We start from the raw sequence: 20,946 nt of genomic DNA, 5'->3' as shown, positions 1-20,946 counted from the left end.
GTTCCGTGTCAAACATGCATTGTTCCCACGGTATTTGTTTACGACGATGGGATGCAGTTTAATGGCGAGTTTTGCTTCATCAAGGAAATAATAAAATACCTGTATGACGTTTCTGACAGTAGACGGATTAGAATTTGTTAGCTGCCTATAGGTTTTCTGCTAACCACACATTTAGCACCTTTTCCGCACCTAACCTGAGTTGTGTGGTTAAAGTGTAAATGCTCACCGTTACTGGCTTCATTAGTGTTCCATCATCCCGCTGCATAAACGTACTACAAAATAGCTAAAACTATAGCTGTACCCTCAACTGTTGACACTCTACCTGTGTCACTCACGGATGTCCCCGGCACGGGGTTGACACTACAAGATCAAAAGTGCGTTTCCAAGACTGTCTCATTTTAAGTGGTCCACGCCTGTAGCTATGTACATATTGATGTCATGTGCCGCTATCCTACAGGGTGTGAACTCGTTGTTGAGCCAGAAGGTCAAGCATCCATCAGTGTGAGAAAGTGTCGCTGGATGTGAGGTACAAGAAGCTGCGGGCTGTGGAATCTACAGTACGTGCGTGGCGAGAGATCCCACCCTTTTGTGATTCCTATGGCGTAAACATTTCGGTACGTTATATCATCATCATCATCATCATCATCATCATCATCATCGTGCTGTCGACGCACACAAGTGTTGTGTATACATTGGTCTCAAAAGTAAGCAACACTGCAGGGAATTACACACTCCAGATACAGAAAGCTGTAGCGAAGCTCGTATCTTAAGACAAACAACTGTAGAGTAACGACTACTGCCAAGATGATGGCCCCCTTGCAGGCAACGAATGCATACCCTCAATATAATATTTCATGAAAGCACAACAGAATGTACATATATATTCTACATGCAGTTATTGAGAAAGATGTCTTGTGTGAAAGTATGTAGCGCAAATTAACAGTGAAGACGAAAGACCAAGAGTGAAGAAAAAAATGCACAACTGCAAGTGTTATTTATAACTGAGAGTCAATGTCCAAACATACAGTAAAATTGTGAAAACTGAAAAACACAGAAAGAATGGACCAAATGAATTTTGATTCTACGCATATGTGTAAGACGGTGTCTGCAATAAGTGATCTGACTGAAGAGGCATAGCATGCACGAAGGCCTAGTCATACTCTTTCTTACCTTCCCAGAATTGCCAGGGCTACTCCAAGCTTAACTAACGCAGAGGCGTCGAAAGTAGAGAAAAGAGGGAAGAAATATTCCATTACACCAAACTGATTTTAAAGGGCGTAATATCAGCATTTAATTAAGTTCGAACGGAACACAATGATTTGTCTCTGGGAAATGTATTTGTCAATTCGCAAGGTGAAGACATGCTGATGCGGTAGTGATGTTCATGAGGAACAAGCCTCTTCATATTCGAGTAACTACTGCAACCTATATCCTTCTGAATCTGCGTACTCTAGCCATCCCTTCGTCTCCCTCGACGATTTGTACCCCCACGCTTCCCTCCAGTACTAAATTGATGATCCCTTGATGCCTCAGAATGTGTCCTACCACCCGATTCCTTCTTTTAGTCAGGTTGTGCCACAAATTTCTCTTCTCCCCAATTCTATTCAGTACCTCCTCAGTTACATGATCTACCCGTCTAATCTTCAGCACTCTTCTGTAGCACCACATCTTAAAAGATTCTACTCTCTTTTTGTCTAAATTGTTTATTGTCCATGTTTCACGTCCATACATGGCTAAGCTCTATACAAAAACTTTCAGAAAGGAATTCCTGACACTTAAATCTATAGTCGATGTTAAGGTTCTCTTTGTCAGAAATGTTTTTCTTGCCATTACCAGTCCACATTTTATATCCTTTCTACTTCGACCATCATCAGTTATTTTGCTTCCCAATTAGCAGAACTCATTTACTACTTTAAGCGTCTCAATTCCTAATCTAATTCTCTCAGATTCACCGGGTTTAATTCGTCTACATTCCGCTATCCTCATTTTGATTTTGTTGATGTTCGTCTTATATCCTCCTTTCAAGACACTGTCCATTCCGTTCAACTGCTCTTCCAAGTCCTTTGCTGTCTCTAATAGAGCTACAATGTCATCGGCAAACCTCAAAATTTATATTGCTTCTCTATGGACTTTAATTCCTACTCCAATTTTTTCTTTAGTTTCCTTTACTGCTTGCTTAACATACAGATTGAATAACATCGGGAATTAGGCTACAATCCCGTCTCGCTCCCATCTCGACCACAGCTTCCCTTTCCTGCTCCTCAACTCTTATAATTGCCATCTTGCTTCTGTACAAATTGTAGATAGGTTTTCGCTCCCTGTATTTTACTCCTGTCACCTTTAGAATTTGAGAGTGTCCCAGTCAACGTTGTCAAAAGCCTTCTCTATCTCTACAAATGCTATAAACTTAGGTTTGACTTTCCTAAGTCTATGTTCTGTGAGAAATCGTAGGGTCAGCACTGCCTCGCGTGTTCCTACGTTTCTACGGAATCCATACATATCTTCCCCGAGGTCTGCTTCTACCAGCTTTTCCATTCTTCTGTGAAGGATTCATGTTAGTATTTTCCAACGACGACTTATCAAAATGATAGTTTGGTAATTTTCACACTTGTCAGCACCTGCTTTCTTTGGAATTAGAATTACTATATTCTTCTTAAAGTCTGCACGGTATTTCATCTGTCTCATACATCTTGCTCACTAGATGGAAGAGTTCTGTCGTGGCTGGATCTCCCAAGACTATCAGTAGCTCTAACGCGATGTTGTCTACCCCCGAGGCCTTGTCACGACTCAAGTCTGAAAGACTTCATCTACACAATGTGATCGAAAGTATACGGACACCCAATTCAATATGGTGTTGGCCCACCCTTAGCCTTGTTGACAGCTTCCACTCTCTCAGGCATACGTTCACTCAGGTCCTGGAAGGTTTCTTAGGGAATGACAACCCATTCTTCACGGAGAGCTGCACTGAGGAGAAGGATCGAGGTCGGTCGGTGAGGCCTGAAACGAAGTCGGCGTTCCAAAACATCCCAAAGGTGTTCTATAGGATTCAGGTCAGGACTCTGTGCAGGCCAGTTGATTATAGGGATTATTGTCGTGTAACCACTCTGCCACATGCCGTGCATCACGTGCAGGTGCTCGATCGTGTTGAAAGATGCAATCGCCATCCCCGAATTGTTCTTCAACAGTGGGAAGCAAGAAGGTGCTTAAAACATCAGTGTAGCCTGTGCTGTGATAGTGTCACGCAAAATAAAAAGGGGTGCAAACCCCCTCCATGAAAAACATGACCACAGCGTAACAGCACGGCCTCCGAATTTTACTGTTGGCGCTATACACGCTGGCACGTGACGTTCATCGGGCATTCGCCATACCTACACCCTACCATCGGATCGCCACATTGTGTACAGCAGTTCGTCACTCCAAATAACGTTTTTTCACTGTTCAATCGTCCAATGTTTACGCTCTTTACACAAAGCGAGGTGTCGTTTGGCATTTACCGGCGTGATGTGTGGCTTATCAGCAGCCGCCTGACCAAGAAATCCACGTTTTCTCACCTCCCGCCTAACTGTCATAGTACTTGCAGTGGGTCGTGATGCAGTTCGGAATTTCTGTGTGACAGCCTGAATAGATGTTTGCCTATTATACATTACGACCCTCTCCAACTGTCCGCGGTCTGTGCCAGTCAACAGACGAGGTCGGCCTGTACGTTTTTGTGCTGTACGTGTCCCTTCGCGTTTCCGCTTCACTATCACATCGGAAACAGAGGACCTAGCGATGTTTAGGATTGTGGAAATCTCACTTACAGACGTATGACACAATTGACACGCAGTCACCTGACCACGTTCGAAGCCCGTGAGTTTCGTACAGCGCCCTATTCTGCTCTCTCACGATGTCTAATGACTACTGAGGTCACTGATTTGGAGTACCTGGCAGTAAATGTTATCACAACGTACCTAATATGAAAAACGGATGTTTCTGGGGGTGTCCGGGTACTTTTGATCTCATAGTGTACGTCCTCTTCCGCTTCGATAATGTTGCCCTGAGGTACATCTCCCTTGTATAGATCGTCTATATACTCCTTCCACCTTTCTGGTTTACCTTCTTTGCTTAGAACTGGTTTTCCATCTGAGTTCTTGATATTCCTACAGGTAGTTCTTTTTCTCCAAAAGTTACTTTAATTTTCCTGTATGCAACATCCAACCTACAACCAGTGATATATACTTCTATATACTTACATTTGCCCTTTAGCCATGCCTATTTAGCCATTTTGTATTTCCTGTCGACCTCACTTTTTAGACATTTGTATTCCCTTTCACCTACCTAATTCATGGCATTTTTATACTTTCTCCTTTCATCGATTGAATTCAATATCTCTTGCGTTAATCAAGGATTTCTACTAGTCCTCGCATTTCTGCCTTCTTAGTCCTCTGCTGCCTTCACTATTTCGTCTCTCAAAACTACCCATTCTTCTTCTCCTGTATTCCCTTCCTCTGTTCTTGTCAGTCGTTCCCTAATGCTCCCTCTGGAATCCTTTAAAACCACTGGTTCTTTCAGTTTATCTAGGTCCCATCTCCAGAAATTTTTGAAGTTTTTCCAGTTTTAATCTGCAGTTCAGTTTTACAATTTAAAAACTGGTTCATAAATCTCTGTCTTACCATTATATAATCTATCAGAAACCTTCCAGTGTCTCCAGGCCTCTTCCACGTATACAGCCTTCTTTCAAGATTCTCAAACCAAGTGTTAGCTATGATCAAATTATGTTCTACGCAAAATTCTATCAATCGGCTTCCTCTTTCGTTCCTTTCCCCCAGTCCACATTCCCTACTACTTTTCCCACGGTTATTTTTCCTACTATCGAATTCCAGTCCTCCGTGACTATTACGTTTTCGTCTCCCTTCACTATCTGAATAATTTCTTTTATCTCATCATACATTTCCTCAATCTCCTCCTAATCTGTGAGGCTAGTTGGCATATAAACTTGTACTACTGTCGTGGGTGTGGGCCTCATGTCTAACTTGCCTACAATAATGCGTTCACTATGCTGTTCGTAGTGGCTTAGCTGTGATCTTATTTTTTTATTCATTATTAAACCTACTCCAGCATTGTACCTATTTGATTTTGTATTTATAACCCTGTATTCACCTGACCAACGTATGTATTGATATAATACACACATCAAAAACGTTATGCATCACCCCGGTTCCAAGAACTCCTGAAGACAGACGTTAACTGTGGATATTGTATCAGAGACACAGTCCCTTTGACTGTTCAGAGATGTCAATAAACCCGCCCAAAGATTTAAACAACCGTGCATGAACAGCGCCTATTAGACGGAGGGGTCCGACAGCCGATAAGCTCCAGTCATTCCACCAGGAAGGAGGTACACGGCTCGTGTTGTCTGCAGTTCAACCATTCATAGACGGTCAATACCGCGGTTCGATCGCGTCCGCATCTTTACTTTGTGCCAGGAAGGGCTCTCAACGTGGGAAGTGCCCAGGCGTCTAGTAGTAACCAAAGCGGTGTTGTTCGGACATGTAGGAGATACAGAGAGACACGAACTGTCGATGACATGCCTCGCTCAGGCCGCCCGAGGGTTACTACTGCAGTGGATGACCGCTAACTACGAAAAATGGCTCGGAGGAACCCTGACAACAACGCCACCATGTTGAATAAAGCTTTTCGTGCAGCCACAGGACGTCGTGTTACGGCTCAAACTGTTCGCAATAGGCTGCGTGATGCGCAACTTCACTCCCGACGTCCATGGCGAGGTCCATCTTTGCAACCACGACACTATGCGGCGCGGTACAGGTGGGACCAATAATATGCCGACTGGACCGCTCAGGATTGGCATCACGTTCTCTTCACCGATGAGTGTCGCATAAGCCTTCAACCATATAATCGTCGGAGACGTGTTTGGAGGCAACCCGGTCAGGCTGAACGCCTTAGACACACTGTCCAGCGAGTGCAGTAAGGTGGAGGTTCTCTGCTGTTTTGGGGTGGCATCGTGTGGGGCCGACGTACGCTGCTGGTGGTCATGGAAGGTGCCATACGATACGTGAATGCCATCCTCCGACCGATAGTGCAACCATATCGACAGCGTATTGGTGAGGTATTCGTTTTCATGGATGACAATTCGCGCCCTCATCGTGCACATGTTGTGAATGACTTCTTTGAGGATGACATCGCTCGACCAGAGTGGCCAGCATATCTTCCAGACATGAACCCTATCGACAATGTCTGGGATAGATTGAAAGGAGCTCTTTATGGACGACGTGACCAACCAACCACTCTCAGGATCTACGCCGAATCGCCGTTGAGGAGTGGGAGTATCTGGACCAACAGTGCCTTCATGAACTTGTGGATAGTATTCCACGACGAATATAGGCATGCATCAAAGCAAGAGGACGTGCTACTGGGTATTAGAGGTACCGCTGTGTATGGCAGTCTCGACCACCACTTCTGAAGATCTCGCTGTATGGTGGTATAACATGCAATGTGTGGTCTTCATGAGAAATAAAAAGGACGGAAGTGATATGTATGTTGATCTCTATTCCAATTTTCTGTACAGGTTCCGGAACTCTCTGAACTGAGGTGATGGAAAACTTTTTTTTATGTGTGTAATTTAAACTTTTAACGTTGTCATGGACTGAATGCCAGTACTGCACCATAGTTGTTTCCGCGGCAATTCGATTATTATTTCAAACATAGCCTAATACTAGTATCAAACAGGATGTGGGTCTTGGCGTTTTCCTTTCGTAATGAATACTTACTCATTTTATGTTTGTGAATTGCTGCTGATCGTTGTTTCCAGGAAAACTTCACTGTCTGGAAGGGCCGTGGCCATACTTTATCCACCACGCTACAATGAATTAATAGAAATGATTCTGTTCGATACGTAATCCAATTGACAGTTGCTACTTAGGTTAACAAGGTCTGCAGCCACGTTAGTCGCGGCGAGGACTCTTTATAAATAGAATGGAAAATGGTTCTGGTGTCACCAGGAATATTCGTTTGACGTATGCCACTGAATGGCCGGTGCAGATGCAGTGTACAGGCATAGCATATTTTTCTGGGTTTCAGCAGGCAAGAGCAGCACTTCTCCACTATGCGTTTTGAGTGCTCAATGTATGTCGTACCACATGGGCAAGCTGTCATTAACACCTTAATTCCACATTACGAAAATGAATGGCGATTGTCTGCAATCCCGAATCATCATCGAGTACCAAAAAGGCTGTGTGACCTTCGTTCTTGATATAGGTGCCATGGTACCATAATATAATTGTGCTGGTGATTTTTGGACCACAAATGAATGAATTGTTATTAATTTTGTAATTATTGTTAAAACTTCTAATAATATGGCATTGTCATGATAGTCACAAAATGATTCCCGTAAGAAGAGCATGAGACTTAAAACTACGTTCTGCCACCAAAGGTAGTAGTTGAGAAAATTAGCACAACAGCTGACCTTTCGGTTTGGAGCTCGGAAAAAACACTGATACGAGTATGGTTTTTCAGCGTTTTCAGTATATTAAGGGTAAAAATTTAGGTATTATTGAGAATAATAGGTGAAGAAGACGACCTCGGGGAGAATCGGTTTGCTTTCCTGAGAAATGTAGGAACACGCGAAGCAATACTGACCCTACGATTTCCCTTAGAACGTAGATCAAGGAAAAGCAAACCTAAGTTTAAATCATTTGTAGTCCTAAAGTTAGCTTTTGATAATAGTGACTGGAATACACTCTTTGATATTCTCAATGGAGCGGTGGTAAAATACAGGGAGCGAAAGATTATTTACAACTTTACAGAAAGCAGAGAGCAGTTATAAGGGTCGAGGGGCATGTAAGGGAGGCAGTACTTTAGAAACGAACGAGACAGAATTGTAGCCTATCCCCGATTATTCAATCTGTACACTGAGCAAGCAGTAAAGGAAGCCAAATAAACCTTTGGAAAGAGAATTAAAGTTCAGGGAGAAGTAACAGAAGCTTGCCGAAGACTATGTAACCTGTCACAGACCGCAAAGGAAAGAGCAGTTGAATGTAATGGGCAGTGTCTTGAAAGGAGGATGTAAGATGAACACCAAAAAAAGAAAAACAAGGAAAATGGAATGTAGTTGAATTAAATCAGTCGTTTCTCAGGGAATTAGATTAGGAAATGGGATACGAAAAGTAGGAGACGAGTTACGCTATTTTGGCAGTAGAATAACTGATGATGGCTGAATAAAAAGCATACGAAATGAAGACGGGCCAAGCCAAGGAAATCGTTTCTGAAAATGAGAAATTTGTCAACATAGAACATAAATTTGAGTGTTAGGAGGTCTCTTCTGAAGGCATTTGCCTGGAGTATAGCCTTTTACGGAAGTGAAACGTCGTCGATAAGCATTTCAGACTCAGACAAGAAGAGAAAAGAAACTACTGCTGTGTGATGCTACAGAAGACTGCTGAAGATTAGATGGATGGATCATAACTAATGAGGAGGTACTAAATAGAATCGGGGAGAAAAGAGATTTGATGACGAGTTTATTGTAAATATGTCACAGTTGCAGGACATATACTCTGGCGACTATTTTCGAACCGACTTGTTCGTTCTCCAGCCTAACATACTGAGGCTGCACTTTAAGTGACTACTCTTAATGTCAACTACCTAATATTGGCAATACATCCATCACACAGTGACAGTAGATAAATGTCACAACAAACACGTACGTTTGCTCACTATAGAAACCAGAATCAAACTGACTTCTGACTTGTATAGGGAGCATATGTATATTTTGAAATTCATCTACTGTCTCTGTGTGATGCATGTATTGCCAGTTTAGATGGTTGTCATTAAGATTAGGCATTTTCAGTACAGCTTCACTAGGTCGGGCCTGAGAATGAACAAGTCGTTTCGAAACTAGTCACCAAAATACATGTACTGCAACTGTGACTTATTTGTAATAAACTGCTCAAGAAATAAAAGGGTTGCTGGTTCTGAATCAACAACATGTTGAAATTGCATAAAAGAAATTTGACGCATCACCTGACTGAAATAAGGGATGGGTTGGTAGGACACATTCTGAGACATCAAGGAATCATAAATTTAGTATCGGAGGAAAGTGAGTGCGTGAGTGTGTGTGTGTGTGTGTGTGTGTGTGTGTGTGTGTGTGTGAGGGGGTTAGAACTGTAGAAGACAAAGAGATGAATACTGTTGACGGGTTCAAATGGATGCAGGTTCCAGTAGTTATTAATTGAGAAGCGGTTTAGAAAGGCCGGAGTAGCGAAGACAGCTGCATGAAACCAGTGTTATGACTGAAGACGACGACAACGACAACAGAAACAACAACAACAACAACAAGTGCCTAAAGCGGGGACAGCGGTATTGTGTCCATACTAATGGCCAGCTCTTAGATGTAACGTCTTCTACGTGCTGTTAATGGGAAGAAGTCACAAAGTATGAGAAAGGGTAGTCAGTGGCATACACACTAAAAACTGAACCATCCGATGCAGTTTAGCAAATAACAAATCATTTGTATTACTTCACGCAGAATTCTGTCTTGTTCATTCTGTGGGTAACGACCTATCATGTCTGACTGGGCTGGAAGAATCCATTTGAGGCACTGCAGAGGATCGTTCCACGTTGATCTCGTCGTTAGCTGACGGAGTAAGTCGGCAGCAGGGCATTTGCGGGAATACGCCGACAGCGAATAGAAGCATCGAACGAGATAACGCCTCTGACGTTTGCCAGCCGATTTAAATAGCACCTTTGTTCTGTAACTGTGCATTCAAGCTACATAGCAGCATAGAGCAACGCAGCCAATTTCCCGATAAATGATCCGAATTCTTGACGCTTGGTACTTTGTAGACTATACTGCAAATAGGCCCATTATGAGAGTTTAAAGCTACATGTGGAAGAGCTCACAGATCCAAGTTCTGATCCACTTTTGATTCTGTCAAAAATTTCATTTCAGCAAACGCATTGGAGAAGATCCCATTGAATCTTCCTTTACGTAATGGTTATAGCCTTTTGTAATTATATCTCTTCTTTAATCTATCTTTGCACTGTAATGACAGAGAGAAAGACAAAATGTGAGATGATTGCTCAGTTACTAGAAAACCCGAACGACATGAATGATTCTGATTTGGAACATAATTTTAAACTGCCACGAAAATATTCACGTATTCATTTGTGATATAAATACTCTGCAGTGCTATATTCATCGATGGAACAGACAAATTAATGAAGGCACACACCCTCTTGTAAGTTGTATTTGGGAGTACAACGGTTCCGTTACTCGTCCGGACATCCAGATAGAGGTTTTTCGTGATTTCTCGAAATCCCTGCACGCAAATGCTGGCAGGAATCCTTTGAAAGAGAACTACAGATTACCTTCCTCATCCCTGGAACAGTCCGATCTTATGATCCGTTCCTAATGACCTCGATGTCGACGGGGCGTTAAATTCCGACCTTCCTTGCTTCTTGTATGTGATTTTCGTCCCTAAAATATCTTAGAGATAGGTAAGTTTAACTTTCCAAACGAATTTTGAAGTATTGGTTCCTAATTTTTATAGATGTTCGTGAAGACGATGGCAGAAGCCACAGTTTCTGCATATAATTTTCACTATTCGGTGTTTGTAGAAATCACAAAGTCTAGGTTGTGCATAACGCTGTCTGAACTACGAATGCCGTGCACAAAACACAATCCGGATATATGGCACAGAGTTACGCTAGTAGCCCATCTAAAAAATTAACATAAATCTACATCTAATAAAGATGATTCAGGTATGTTATATACCCTTCATAAAAGTGAAAAATTTTATCTTTAGTGTATCTACAGTTTTCAGACATATTTGAACCCAATGTTAATGTAACAAAGGTAGATAACACAATGAATATCATTCGTTCCTATTAACAAAGTTCCATCAGAGTTAAATACCTTATTGTGCTACGAAAATGCTTCGGGAACTCAAGTGCGAATGACTGAAGCGAAGGTAAGCCCTTTTCGAGGAGCACTACTGAGAAAATTTAGAGACTCGGTATTTGAGGCTGACTGCAGAACGATTCTACTGCCGCCAACATACATTTCGTTTAAGCACCATGAAGATAAGGTTAGAGAGATTAGGGTTCGTATGGACGTATACAGACAGTCGTCTTCCTCCCGCTCTGTTTTCAAGTGGAAAAGAAAATGTAATGGCTAGTAGTGGTACAGGGTACGCTCGGCCACGCACCGTACAGTGGCTCTCTGAGTACGTATGTAGATATAGATGTAAATATAATCGTATAATACGTATATTCTCTCCTAGGCACTCATTTAATAGCTTCTACTTGATCTGAAACGCGTGTAGAGCTATGCACAGGTACTTCTTTTTCTGAAGGGTATATTTTGGCTTCCTCTCCCCCATAATATATAGAATACAAATTTGGGTGGTGTGGTAAAATATCTGCCCAAAGTGAAATGTGAAGAAGTATTTACTTTTAGTACAAGAGTATAATTGGGAAAGACTGGTACTTTTCTTGCATTCTCTTTGCAGAAAAATGGCCGTTATTGTGTTGTAGCATAGCAAGTTATGATATCGGTTTTTAGCTATCTTATGGTTGATCCACTTCCGATTTCCAAAGTAAATTACTCTATTTTATTCCGTCAAGGAACAATGTTGTTGCTTTTCACCCAGATTGTATGCAGAGAAATTGGGTATGAAAGACAATCCAAACTGGGGAATAATATAGCTGATTTGAAGAAAAACTAAAGGGCTAAATTGTGCCAATCAAGATCAGCAAAAGCTCAAAGAACGAGAAATTAGCATGATTAAATGACGAAATTAAAAATTACTACTCTGCGGATAAAACGTGGTCTTACTAGTGAAACAGAGACTAAAGTATAGCAAAGAAATGGCTCTGAGCACTATGGGACTTAACATCTGAGGTCACCAGTCCCCTAGACCTTAGAACTACTTAAACCTAACTACCTAAGGACATTACACACATCCATGCCCGAGGCAGGATTCGAACCTGCGACAGTAGCGGTCGCGCGGTTCCAGACTGAAGCGCCTAGAACCGCTCGGCCACTCCAGCTGGCGAAGTATAACAAAGCAAGGCTTTATTTACAAACTCAATCTGAAGAAGGAGTCTGTTCATCATTCATGTATTGTCCTATTACATCACTATGTAATATTACAATATCTTGATTTTATTATTATTATTATTATTTTTATTATTATTACAGAAGTAATTATACAAATAACAATTAAAACAAAATTTTGCTGTATTCGTGCTGTCTTCTCCCAATAGCAGAAATATCGTTTTATTCGTAGTTTTTGCAGCTACTACAAATGTTACAATTTAGTACAAGATAATTGTGCTCCCTACAGTGTAAAGATTTTGTACCACTAACAGACGAAATATTGGCTGACGGTAGGGAGAGGTTCTGTACCTAAACAGCACTTTTAATGTAATGAAACTAGTTACCTTTTCACTAGAAATTTTAAGCACATTGTACAAGTTCTCAGAGTTACCTACATGTGTATCGATAACATTAGAGTAACTCAGCTGCTAAAACCAAAGTGGCATATTGCAGTTCAAATAAGGGCAGCAGGTTCTATATTTTTGCGAAATAGAAGGTGAGTGTCACGCGCATATTAAACAAAATGGGATGGTAACCATTAAAACATGCGCTTTTTTCGTTGCGGCAAGATCTTTTCACGAACCTTCGTTCGCCAACTTTTTACCTTCGAGTGCAAAAATATTTTGTCGCTCTTCACATACGTACGAAGACATGACTACCGTAATAAAATAAATCAGAGCTTTCACGGAAAGATTTATATGTCTATTATTCCCACGTGCTATTTGAGAGTGGAACCGTCGAGAAATAGTATGAAAGTTGGTTTACGAACCCTCTGCTAAGCACTTAAGTGTGAGTTGCAGAGTAATCATGTAGATCAGATATAGTAATACCTCAGACCGGAGAGTCTTGCTCAGTCAACAAAAACTGACAATATAAAACAGAAATTTATGTCTAGTGATCCTCGCTAACGAAAAAAATATATTGGAAGCACGCAGTTGGCTGCGAAAAATGGAACACGTTTTATAACGCAATAACTGTGACAGCTAGGACGCAATCGGTGAAATACGTTTCCTATGTTGATAGCGTTTACCTGCAGCAGGTCTTCATTGTGGTCGCTTTCCTCGTCGGAGCCAGTGGACTCATCCTCGCCCCCGTGCGAGCGCGGCCCCGACACGAACATCCCTCCCGCTCACAGCTGACTGAACCGCCCCACGCCCGCGCGCCTCTTTATATACCACGCTGCTGCATTGATCCCAAGCCATGTGCTGGATCACAGCTGTTGCTTCCTAATCTCTCACATCTGACTCTCTTCCTTTGCAGCTTCGTTCAAATGTGCTAGATAAGAGGGGGAGTCAGTTTTAATTACCAGTTCCAAAGAAAAAGAAAAGAGAAATTACGCGACCATGAAAATCTGTACATATTCACCCTGCAATGTTTCTTCATTCGAGGAAAGTGGAAGAAATTACTTGCATGTTAGGATCATGCGGAGTGTGAATAGAAATTTGATAGCCCCAAAAAGTAGCATGTGCCCCAAGAAAGGCGTGTTGTTATGGAACAGAAACAAATCCTTCGACAGCTTCTCACGGCCCTTCGTCTTGACAGACCAAAATAACATGATCAGGAGATTTCGATAGTATGCTCCTGTGACAGTACGCCAGGTCCACATCATAGCAGTCCCAAAAAGCACTCACCGCCATTTGTCCGATGATTGTTGGGTCCTCGCCATTTTCAGCTTTGATGAATCGACATGCTCCCACTGCTTTGTTTGGTTCTTTGCTCCGTGGTTACCGTGGTGTGTGCAGCACCCCACCTTGATAACTTTGTCATCTATGATGGTCTAGATTGTTTGATGGGATTAAGTTTTGCCAGGGGGCAATACAACACAGAAAATGTTATTTTCCTCAAACTACGATGGAATGATATACATGCTGTGCAGACGAGAATAATATCACACTCGTAAATATCGTTCGTCACATACACTACTCACCATTAAAATTGCTACACCAAGAAGAAATGCAGATGATAAACTGGTATTCATTGGATGAATATATTATACTAGAACTGACGTGTGATTACATTTTCACGCAATTTGCGTGCATAGATCCTGAGAAATCAGTACCCAGAACAACCACCTCTGGCCGTAATAACGGCCTTGATACGCCTGGGCATTGAGTCAAACAGAGCTTGGATGGCATGCAGCTTCAACACGATAGCACAGTTCATCAAGAAAAGTGACTGGCGTATTGTGACGAGCCAGCTGCTCGGCTACCATTGACCAGACGTTTTCAATTGGTGAGAGATCTAGAGAATGTGCTGGCCACGGCAGCAGTCGAACATTTTCTGTATCCAGAAAGGCCCGTACAGGACCTGCAACATGCGGTTGTGCATTATCCTGCATAAATGTAGGTTTTCGCAGGGATCGAATGAAGGGTAGAGCCACGAGTCGTAACACATCTGAAATGTAACGTCCACTGTTCAAAGTTCCGTCAGTGCGAACAAGAGGTGACCGAGACGCGTAACCAATGGCACCCCATACCATCACGCCTAGTGATCCGCCAGTATGGCGATGACGAATACACGCTTCCAATGTGCGTTCACCGCGATGTCGCCAAACACGGATGCGACGATTATGATGCTGTAAACAGAACCTGGATTCATCCGAAAAAATGACGTTTTGCCGTTCGTGAACTCAGGTTCGTCGTTGAGTACACCATCGCAGGCGCTCCTGTCTGTGATGCAGCGTCAAGGGTAACCGCAGCCACGGTCTCCGAGCTGATAGTCCATGCTGCTGCAAACGTCGTCGAACTGTTCGTGTAGATGCTTGTTCTCTTGCAAACGTCCTCATCTGTTGACTCAGGCATCGAGACGAGGCTGCACGATCCGTTGCAGCCATGTGGATAAGATGCCTGTCATCTCGACTGCTAGTGATACGAGGCCGTTGGGATCCAGCACGGCGTTCCGTATTATCCTCTTGAACCCACCGATTCCATATTCTGCTAACAATCATTGGATCTCGACCAACGCGAGCAGCAATGTCGCGATACGATAAACCGCAATCGCGATAGGCTACAATCCGACCTTTATCAAAGTCGGAAACGTGATGGTACGCATATCTCCTCCTTACACGAGGCATCACAACAACGTTTCACCAGGCAACGCCGGTCAACTGCTGTTTGTGTATGAGACATCGGTTGGAAACTTTCCTCATGTCAGTACGTTGGACGTGTCGCCACCGGCGCCAACCTTGTGTGAATGCTCTGAAAAGCTAATAATTTGCATATCACAGCATCTTCTTCCTGTCAGTTAAATTTCACGTCTATAGCACGTCATCTTCGTGGTGTAGCAATTTTAATGGCCAGTAGTGTATTTTAGAAGTACACACTCGCCCATCTGGATGTCACATCATGTACCATATTCATCGCATCATGATACCACCTTCCACGGTTCTACATTTTAATGATAGCATTGTTTCTTCTACTCTAAATGACGTCTCATGTTTTTCTTCGTGAATAGTTGCATCTCAGAAGCAGGACAACTATACAGAACTTACTTGCAAATTGCTCTATCACAGATGTCTGTCTGTGCGTGAGCTACAACAGAAGTGACCTATAGCTGTTAACGAGAATGCCTGACAACCGATTAGTTTAATTTGATTTAGAGCAACGCCACCCACAGATGTAAATTCGTATAAACACTAGCTAGTGATGCTCCCATGTCACGCTCCATCGTAAAGGTAGGTTGGGCTACTATGACAGGATATATTTCGTCTCGGCTCTACTTTACACAACAGAGATACAGAGCCAGTCACGATTTTTGTAAATGGAACCGAATGCTTAATACTTGAATAATGATAGCAAAACCAACAGATGTACTGGAATCCAACGTCGTTTATTCTTTTCAACACATGCTACCAATTTAGTCATTAGATGATGTCATCTTCAGGGCCCAAACGTAACCTGCATCCACAACCGCATTGACAAAGACCAACAAAATCTTCAAATGGGAACAGTTATCAAGCATGTACGCCAGCGTGTGAAACGAGGCCAAAATTAACTGGATTCCGTACCTTCGTAGCAGTAAACAAGCCCAGCATGGCCAGACGACAACTGTGGAGGCAGAGCTGATTGAAGAGAGAAGCTTAATGAAGTGTCATTGAAACTAACTTTATTTGTTTCCATGGATATTTGAGGTTGTTTCATTTCGGGGTGGCTTGATCTATGGAGCTTTGAACTGTTACCATGTTTTTCTTTCGTGGAAATGTCTGCAGAAGTTGCAAGGCACCAGTTGGAGATGGAGCGCTGACAGGTAGTGGTGTGCCTTTTTCCGTTAAGTGATCGGATCCTGGAATCTTTCCGAATGATACTAAACTGTTACAGGGCGTCAGTTGTTGGTCCAAGACTGGTGACGAAACTGCTCAAATATAGTTCTACACCACCTGCTTATCTCTAAATGTTTGTATATTCAGAAATATTCGATGTAAAAAGTGGTTATGATTAAACTCTCGCTACTTGAGAAGGCCCCGATGACAAACGAGATATCGTAGGACAATGAAACTTCGTGGAAACATTTTTAAGGACACAGTTAAGACAAAGAACTAATAAACCATTGACAGGAATACATTTTAATTTCCACATGAGAAGGTAACATAGGTTAATTGCGTACCATGTTTACGCTCCAGGTTACAACCTGGAACCGAATAAAAAATGGCAAATGGCTCTGAGCACTATGGGACTTAACAGCTGTGGTCATCAGTCCCCTAGAACTTAGAACTACTTAAACCTAACTAACCTAAGGACATCACACACATCCATGCCCGAGGCAGGATTCGAACCTGCGACCGTAGCAGTCACGCGGTTCCGGACTGCGCGCCTACAACCGCGAGACCACCGCGGCCGGCTGGAACCGCATTAGAGGTTGCTCTACTGCTGCGCTAAACAACGGTGGACCATGAAATGTTCAGCTGTAGTGACACAGCTCGTGCAATGCTTGAAGACTGCACACTGCGTCCAGCATTCTCAGCCAATGAAACAGTAACTTCCTCAACAATCTTTTGTACAATTAGCCGTCGGCTTTTCCCCAGGTGCAATTCCCAAACCAGTGGTTAACTCGAAGTTGTGAATCATGTTCTTCAACCCTGTTGCAGAAAGAGGAGCTCTTCGCATTCGTTTAATACGTCGATGCTCACAAAGTGCAGAAGCACTTCTGTTGGTCTGATAAAACAGCTTAACGAGTAAAGCTCGTCTCACCTTGTTCTGACCGATGACGAATGTCTGCAACTGTATGCGCATTGATGCTTGTGTTTAAACCTTTCGTCCCCGTATCAATAGCGACGCTTAACGGTAAGTCATGTCAGTAACACCGCCAACAATGCAAATACTGTAGCACACGGTCTGATTATCATCCCTGTGAAGTTGCTTGCTACTACTGTACATTTTTATGCGTCTACACTGGCTGAAGTATCGAAAGTTTAATTGTAACCACTCTGTGTGCATAAATGCACTCAGGAATATTTGTATTAATATCTGCACTCTCCATGCAGGAGGTCAGTTCTGCTCTAGCTGCCCCTTGCTGTCAGTAATGGACGTGCTTTCAGTCAGAAGCGCTGTGCTTCATTGACAACCCTGACTTTCTGGACTTGATTGTGGTTTCGACGAAACAATATACAGGGCGTGGACATAAACACGCAAGGCACAACGCCGTGTAGGTAATCCGTTGGCATCCAAAGCTGCTTCCAGATGTCTCGGTACGGATACATACTGGTCCTGTATGGTTTCCAAGTGAATCTTATGCCATTTCTCCAGCAAAATAGTAGCAATTTCAGGTAACATTGATGGAGGTGGATAGTGATCATCGAACCTTTTCTCCAAAATAGAGCACAAAGACTCAATTATATTGAGGTCACACTAATAGTCCTAGACGACGCGAGCTGTGTGAACAGGGCCCCTGTCGTCTTAGTACATAGCTCTACCATTGAGGAACAGGAATTGTTCTATGGGAGGGACCTGATCAGCCAAAATGGTCACATAAACCTCAGCGGTAATGCAACACTGCAAAGTAACCACGAGCCCAATGTAATACCACAATATGGCTGCCCAGATCATCGCCAGACCCCCTCCCTGTTTCACTTTTGGGACGTAAACGCCACCAGAAGTTGGAAACAGTGTGAAACAAGACTCATCCTACTAAATCACTTTCTTCCATTGTTCCATAACCCAGCTTTTATGGCTAGGCGTAACCTTTTCCTGTTATTGATATTTGCATCACTGATGTGTGGTTTTGGAATTTCAGTTAGACCTGCAATTTACAGCTTATGGAGCTTTGGTACTGGCAGGATTCGTGGATGCGACATTCAGTTCTGCAGTGACTTTTGCAGCTGTCGTTCCCTTATTTTTCGTCACAGTTCTCTTCAATGACCTTCCGTCACAATCAGTCAACACACACTTTCTTCCGTGTTGTGGCTTGGTGAGTAATGTTTTCCCGCTTCCTCTGTATGCGGTGCCTCTTGAAACACCAAACACTTTGACTACCTTGGTTACGCAAGCACCCACAATACGAGCATCAACAATTTCCCCACATAATTTGCTGCAACATAATGCACTCACAACTACACAGTCAACTTTTCTGACCACGACAGACGCAACGTATTGAGGACATTACACAGGTGCTGTTCGTGGTCAAATACAGCAGCGCAACCTGCAGGGTTGGCAAGCATCAGCGTTTATGTTCAGGCACGCGTTTCTCGCTGTGCTTCCATAGTTTTGTACAAACCCTGTATCTACAACATATAGGCTATAATTTCAGTATATTAAGTACCCACAGACCTATAAGCTACAATTTCAGTTCGCATCTTTTCTAGGTCTACGACAATTAATGAATAATTTCAGTACACTGCATTTTTATGGGAAATCACTTTTTAATCACCTCCCCTTGTCCACACAGTTACTGCCAAGCCGTCTTTTCGAAAACGTCCACACGCTATTGTGCTCGCTTTGTCATTAAGTATGAAGCATCTATCGTCTTTTGCCAGCAACTCCAATTTTCATTACTTTATAGTGGAAACAGTTTGTAGCTAGGATCGAATTAAACACGGAACGGTCGATTTATCGACATTATTTAATACGCATTCCTGATAACCATCAATGCTTGATTAATTAGCTGAGAGAATCTCACAGCTTTCGCTGTACGCTTTACACGTTGTTTCAAGTGCATAGATTCTTGGTCTCTTTTATTGTCGCATGGGATGCAACAAAGGATGCAACAAATGATAACCCGAGCTGAAAAATCAGCATGCACATTTTTAATATCGTCACAAATATTTGAGGTAGTTATATGACATACAAACTATCCGTATCTGTGTAACACATATTAAGATTTTGTTTCTCCAATTATCTTCAACATGTTCACATAATTTACATTTTTCTGGGAGTATATTATAAATATATAAAATAGCCACTCCTACAGCTATGAGTTTCTGAAAATCGGTATTAAGTCTACTTAATTCAATAGTATCAACATTTTGCTTAAAAACGATACTGCACTTGAAACGTGATCTTACAGTCATGAGAGCAACTCCATGTCTACCATCTTTCACATAATTCATTTTTCGCACATTCTGCATAGTTTTGCAGACACGGTTATTCATTAGTTACAATTTTTTTCAAATAGTGTTTTTGCATTCACATGTTCATCAGCATTAATATCGATATTCGGTGTCATCCAGGGACCTTGACGGAATGATAATATCCCGTGAACTTTGCTCGGAATAAGAGTATTCTTCAGACACTGCTTTAAGTTTCTGTCGTGAATCAGATACTTTTTATAGTATAATATGGAAATCGGCTTTTTTGGAACTCCTGGCTTGCTAATGTTTAGTAGTGGTGCCATTTTCTCTAGGCGTAATGGTGGACTGGACTGCAGTTCAATGGATATTTTCTGGATAGTCAAGGTATACTTTTAAAATGTAACTTATGTCTGAATCATTTGGCATGTTCATTACATCGAAACTTTCCACGAAGAGCAACGCAAAATCAGAGAGAGCACCACTGCGCAGCCTTACAACATATTAAGATCGAAGTATATAATATACGCTTAATCATAACTATGTTCGTTTAGTAAGCCATGAACCTATAGTTTGAATCAGCATGTCTTTGCCAACGGTGAAGAATACCACCTCTGACACCACGCTGAACAAACTACAGTTGTTCTATGTCCCCAACTACTTGCAGTTTTACATTAGTAGTTTTCAGTAAAGTATCCAACGCCAAACCAGGTAACGTCACATAATGGGCTTGATCTAGTTCGTACAATTTAAGACAGAGTACATGGAAATTTTGAAAGGACACTAGCAAGCGGTTTTCAAATACAAATTGGGGTAATCTTCTAATCTTGTTGTGAACTTTAGTACACGCCACCCTACACGCCCTTCGCTGCTCTAATTCTTTGACTGTTGTTTCACCAGTCATCACGCTTTCAAACGCTTCTGTTGATGGCAACTGTTCACCAAAAAGAAAGGGATTCTTTTGTTAGACACGCATATGTTCAAAAAAATGTGTGTGACATCTTATGGGACTTAACTGCTAAGGTCATCAGTCCCTAAGCTTACACACTACTTAACCTAAATTATCCTAAGGACAAACACACACACCCATGCCCGAGGGAGGACTCGAACCTCCGCCGGGACCAGCCGCACAGTCCATGACTGCAGCGCCCCTAGACCGCTCGGCTAATCCTTCGCGGCAGACACGCATATGGAAACACGCCTTTCTTATAAATCAAATTCAAGTGCTTCCTGTCGGGGACACACTTTGTCATTTCCAACTCGGCAGATGAAATATGTGGCGCATCTTTCTAGAGGGTGTGCCATAAAGTTGAGGAATCTGTAAATCGAAATTTTATGTTGCAACGACGCTCCG

The 20,946-nt window shown here is 42.4% G+C and overlaps 1 protein-coding gene across 1 annotated transcript in view; it reads right to left on the bottom strand.

The window, feature by feature from the left end:
* The window catches only part of LOC124556419 (dynein axonemal heavy chain 5), an 876,134-nt gene extending 862,920 nt beyond the window's left edge, over window positions 1-13,214 (bottom strand). The window contains exon 1 of the mRNA XM_047130377.1: window positions 13,125-13,214. Coding sequence (XP_046986333.1) covers window positions 13,125-13,214 — 90 coding nt within the window. The remainder of the gene's footprint in view (window positions 1-13,124) is intronic.
* Between the last annotated feature and the right edge of the window lie 7,732 nt (window positions 13,215-20,946).

The sequence above is a fragment of the Schistocerca americana genome, chromosome X, assembly GCF_021461395.2.
Source record: "Schistocerca americana isolate TAMUIC-IGC-003095 chromosome X, iqSchAmer2.1, whole genome shotgun sequence".
NCBI classification, from domain to species: Eukaryota; Metazoa; Arthropoda; class Insecta; order Orthoptera; family Acrididae; genus Schistocerca; species Schistocerca americana.
This window is presented reverse-complemented; position numbering and strand designations above follow the sequence as displayed.